Genomic DNA, 5,817 nt, shown 5'->3' with positions numbered 1-5,817 from the left:
AAAAAGTTATTTGAAAAAGAAAATGATATATATTGTGTAAATTTTATATACATAACACTACAAAATATTATAAAACTTAAGTAATATACACATAAAATGCATAATACTAAAGTAATATAAATGTTAGTACAAATGATACATTTTGATTCGGTTTGGATCGATTTCAGAAACATAAATCACAAACCGAACAAAACCAATCAATTTGGGGGGAAAAAATCATAAAAAAAAAAATTGATTTGATTTGATTTTTAATTTTTTTGAGTGATTTTTAATGTTTTTTGAGTGATTTTCAATTTTTATTTTGAATCAGTTTGTATTTGAACACCCCTACATACCATCAACGTCAACCTTGTTCCACAATTAAACGTGACCCGTAAAAGCTCAACATAAGCTTATTACTCATTCTCAGTTGCAAGTACCTAGAACCTTCAATAATATTGGTTGCTCATTGCTTGAAGCAAGAGAAAAAGGAGAGAAAATGAGAAATGGCACCGATTAAATGGGGCACACAGACATAACACCTCACATTACTTTTAACGTCCGATTTCAGCTCTCACTTTCTACAAATCTACACTACCTCACACCAAAGTAAGGTAACATGCACCAAACATTATTTAGTGGTTACATAGTCAGTTGTTTCATTCATGTCACAAAATTGCAGAATGTGATTTAGCTCTGCTGTCAATATCATGCCACCGGATTTGCCTCAATTCATGTCAATTTAATAAAAAATAATGTTTGTGCTTTTCACTCTCAGTATTTACATTTTCAACTGAAAAGGAACATGAACTCACTGATCGTATTAACTAAATTTAGAGATGAAAACTAAAGCAAGTGGCAGTAGCTTCTTGTCATACACACTGTTTTGGTCGAAAATTTTCATCAGACAACAACGAATTGATCAGGGTTTCTAGCCTCTCTGAACCAGGGCCAGGCCTGAGGACAGTAGTATTACCAACTACAGAACAAGGATCACTCCCATTCTCCCTGCTTCCTATGCACCAGCCACCAGGAACAACCATCCCAGGACCTCGAGATAATAGCTCTGTGTCGATTTTGTCCAATACCGGATCATCTCCGTGGAACTTCCTCGCAAAGGGGGCATTGCTGTCAACCATCCTTTTCATGTCATCAAGAGAAAGGTAGTGGGGGTGTTGCCTGGGAGGATTGTCCCAAGAAATGAAGTGAAGATCACTGTTAACGGTTGTGTTCTTGAACTCTTGAGCATTACAAACGACAGTGTGGAAGTACCCTTCAGGGGAAGATATGAAATTTGTGTAGTACATGAGAACAGTCCGAGGTAGGTTGTCCCACCCCCATATACAGTAATCAATGAAAGATCTTGATAGTACCATCCAAGCCGAACCTAACATGAGAGGAAAAGGTTAGGCAATCATATGTGAATATGTCCTCAGGCACATAACCTGACAATATAATTTCAACTGAGGATTGTGTCAACTGTCAAGTTAAACATTGCAATTATTTCCAACCAAAAGAATTTGTATACTAATTGGCAGTGTTAGAGTTATATTGGTTTTTCTGTATTTAGGTGTTTGGTATTATTAGTTTTTCGGTCCTTTATGGACAAACTCTCTACTTCTTCCTAGAGGTCTCAGCCCTCTGAGTTGACTTTCTTATCACACACTCCTAATATTTTGATGTTTTGATTATGTTCTCATGAAAAAATCGAATATATACCTAAAAAAGAATGTTAAAGTACCAAAATTGGATCAGTTGCAAAAGCTTATAGTCAACATTGGATCATTTGCTAAACCTTACAATCAAAATTGATTAGTTGGATGCACCTGGTACTCTGGGAGCTGATCCAAACTAGGACCTTGAGTGGGTTGTCCTCATTGAAGTGAAACAGAAAAATATTGATCTGGGTTCAGAAAGTTAAGCTGTGCAAAAGATAGGTAACTCTGCAGGATAATAATCCCGCACTTAGTTTCCCTCTTTCCTTCATATAACTGATATGATCTCTACCAAAATAGTTGATATGGCCAGATTAGGTGGTATAATTTCAAATGGGCAAGAAAATACCCCATTCCACTGCCTGGAAAGCATTGTATTGCCAAATTAACTAAGATGTAAAATCTTATGTATCCTCTAAGTGTTCTAAAACCAAAAGTTGTTAGGTGAAGGCACTTGAATGATTTTATATTTCTACAAAACCCCTCTCCTACTGCAATATCCCTTTGGGGTTGAAGGATGGACAATACACTGGTCCACCTACCAACATTGAACTCCAGATCACGTGGTCATAGAGGCTCTAATATCATACCAAAAGATCAACTGTCCCAAAAGTTTTAAACTGTTAGGTGAAGGCACATAAATGGTTTTCCATTTCTGTTACTTAAAAAATATAGACTATTTTTAGCAAGGGATTTCAGCTAATTTTTAATCTTTTTTACTATTTGAAAAATTCATTTTGATTGTTCGGTAAACAAGTTTTTTTAGTAGCTTCTAACATTTTTTGAAACCCTACTTGAAATAGCGTTTTTTAAAATGTTAACTTCTAGCTTCTAACTTTTTATATTTTCTCACTTTTATCTTCAATATATTTATTCATTTTCTTTGTTATCTTTTTAAAATAAATAACGGTACTATTATTTTGTCATTTTACACCTTTTAAATTCTATTTCAACAACTAATTTTACTGAACATTTTTAATTTAATAAGCTAATTTTTCAACTTTCAATTACCAACTAACTTTTTAACTTCCAGTTAGCTTTACCAAACATAACCAAAATCAATTTTCTTAGTTAAGATTTTTTTTTTTTATTTTTGGTATTAATTATGATGAAAATTTTGATGTCAGCAAAATGAAATTGCCTTATCTGCTGTCCCTTTTGAAGCTATCCCTTCAAAACAATGCCGTTTTGAGACTTTGTGTCAATATTTAATTGTGAAAATATTAACATAACTCTTAAAACGACGTAGTTTTGGAAGAACAGCACGGGAACAACTTCAATATCAGACAATCATATTAACATCAATATTTGCCAAGATCCAAAACCAGATCAAAACATATTCTACTCAAACCAGATCTCACTTTTCAATCATCGTTTAAAAGTTTTGCCCCAATAGACCAGATAAAGTAAATTTTCCTACCAATTCATGCATTATCCTATGATCTCTTATCAGACAAAGGAAGTGCATCCAATTGCAGAAACAGCAACTGAAACTTTCTTCCCTACACATACTAAAACAAACACAAATATTTTCCTAAGCTTCTTCAATAACTCAATTGATCACAATGCTTCCCGTGTGAGCTAGAACCTATAACTCATCAAATTTAAATAGCAATCCATACACAATCCAAAGAGAACTAAAATAAATAAGAAATCGATGAGTACCTGTGAAAAGTTTGAAAGCCGTTGGCCTACTTCTCCTCTGCGTAATCCAGAACACGTCTTGCTTCTTAGTCATATACAACCCCGGATCAATAATTATAGGCCTCGCCCGTTGATGACTACACACACAGCATCAAAATATTAAAACCCACTCAAATCATGTCACCAATAATAATAAAAAAACAAATTAGAATTAAAAACAGGCTTAATCACATTTATAGTCCCTAGATATGGGATTGATCTAATTTTGTCTCCTAAGTTTCAATTGTACCCATGGTGTCACTCAAGTTTTCTCTCATTTACAATCTCATTTACAATCAGATCTCTTTGTCTACATTTTATCTAATTGAGATAAAATCATAACTGATGAATCTCATTGTAATCGGAGTTGTTTAGGCTATAAAACTTAAACTATTGGTAGACTATTTACACACCCTAAGCGAGATTAGTATCTAACTCACGGATTCGGAATCAGAAAAAAAAAAGACTACTCTTGAAAATGGTAGAAAACTCAAAGGACCTCATTGAGGCAACAAAAACTTGAAAGACCAAAATGGTACATTCAGAATAGTTAAGTATTTTTTTTAAGAAAAAAAAAAGGAGATTAGTTAATTCAGTTGACTTACTCTTTCCAGCCAATGTCACTGGTATGATCAATGAAGTTAAGATCGCGTGGCAAATGCGAGAACGCGTGCAGCAGATCTACCCAATCAAAATTAAACCGTTCCGTTAATTAAAAAAAAAAACTAGCTTACCAAAAATAGAAAAAGTCTAAAGTGGATATAATAGAAAGATAGTAATGAGTAGTGACGAACCGTCTTGGGTAACGAGGGGGTAATCGGAGGCGCTGAGATTAATGAACCAATCCCAGTCATCACTCTCCGTCAGAGCAATAGCGGCGGCGTGGAGAGTGTTGGCGACCATGGTGGGGCCACGGTAGGTGACGAGGTTGGCCTTGGTGACGACCCTGACGTTGCGGAACTTCTGGAAGGTGAGGTGGCGGTCCACGTGGCGTGTGAGGAGGCGGCGGTCTTCCGGGGAGGAGTCGCGGTCGAGGTGGAGGACGTAGCGGTTGCGGGGGTGGTAGAGGGCGGAGAGGGTGCGGAGGAGGGCGGCGGCGTCGCCGGAGGAGCCGGAGATGAGGTAGGCGAGGCGCGGCGGGAGAGGGGAGGGGGGGGGGGTCGGGAGAGGAAAAAGCTTGGACTCGACGAAGGGGGAAGGGGGAGGAGGAGTGGCGGTGGAGATAGAGAATGGGAAGACGCGTGTGGCGGAGAGAGGGGTTAGTGTGAGAGCAAAGAGGAGGAGGAAGAAGAGAGAGAAAAGAGAGATAATGGTTATTAATGGGAAAATACACTTTCTTTGTTGTTGTTCGGAGGAGTTGTGGTGGTGGTGTGAATAGTAGTGTTTTAGTTTCTTCATTGCTTTGGTTAATTTGGTGAGGGAGGAGGAGGAGAAGAAAAGAGAGTGATGATGGGGTAGGGATATTTACTTGCACATGTCTACTAAAGGGGAAAAAACCACGTGTATTTATCAACTGAATAATTACTCATACATGCTATCCTTTTCACGTAGAAGTGGAAATTTTTTAACTTCATATAATAAGTATATTTTCTCAATATTTTTTTTAATATAATTAAGTTTTTTAATACCTCCTCTGATCTCTGATCCTTTCTACAATAAACAAATTTTAATTTATTTTACATTAAAAAATCAAAAGTAATAATTTAACATATGAAGTAAAATCGTCAATTTATAGAAAAAAAAATGTTTGTAATTTTTCTTAATAACTTATGATAAATAAAGTGTTTATAAGTTTTTTTTTATAAAAACTCATAGTAAAAATGGTGTAAAATTTTATCCATAAAAACTTATAATAAAAATAAATAAAATATCCATAGATCTCTTCTACATAATATATCTCATTCTTTTACAAATTTCCACACACTACAAAAATAACCCATCACTATTATCCAAACAATAAAGATGATACAAATTCATTCACCCATTTTTATGATGGTTTACTTTTCCCATTTACTGAGAAACAATATCACAATACAATACAACAATGAAGTACACACTCCACGAATCTTTTGCAGTTTTGCTATTTTGGTGTGGTTTCAACTTTCAACTCCCATTTGGTTGGTGATCAATTAATTGGTTGGTTGATCAAACTTGAAAGGAGGGTTACGGCTAGATGCCGCTAATGATTTATGTATGCAAATCCAAATTGTTTGATGTGAAGTGGATATCATAATTTTCCTTTGTAATAAGGTAGTTTTGTTATTTAGTATTTATTATGAGAAAAAATGTTATGTACTCGTATTATAATAAATTTATTAATTTTTAAAATAATTATTTTAAAGTAATTTATAATTGAATGATAATATAAAATTATTTTATATTATTAATGTATAAACATTAAACTCATTTATTATTTTGTAAGTTAACTTCTTTTGAAAAT

General features: G+C 34.8%; 1 protein-coding gene across 1 annotated transcript; it reads right to left on the bottom strand.

Moving 5' to 3' along the window:
* Positions 1-648: 648 nt before the first annotated feature.
* LOC114425550 (beta-glucuronosyltransferase GlcAT14A-like) lies at positions 649-4,859 on the bottom strand. Its single transcript, XM_028392495.1, has 4 exons — positions 4,172-4,859; positions 3,983-4,058; positions 3,360-3,475; positions 649-1,366 (listed from the first exon to the last, which is right to left on the bottom strand). Exons 1-4 carry the CDS (start codon positions 4,773-4,775, stop codon positions 852-854), a joined length of 1,311 nt encoding a protein of 436 aa, XP_028248296.1. The 5' UTR covers positions 4,776-4,859; the 3' UTR covers positions 649-851.
* Between the last annotated feature and the right edge of the window lie 958 nt (positions 4,860-5,817).

Source organism: Glycine soja, chromosome 9, assembly GCF_004193775.1.
Source record: "Glycine soja cultivar W05 chromosome 9, ASM419377v2, whole genome shotgun sequence".
NCBI classification, from domain to species: Eukaryota; Viridiplantae; Streptophyta; class Magnoliopsida; order Fabales; family Fabaceae; genus Glycine; species Glycine soja.
This window is presented reverse-complemented; position numbering and strand designations above follow the sequence as displayed.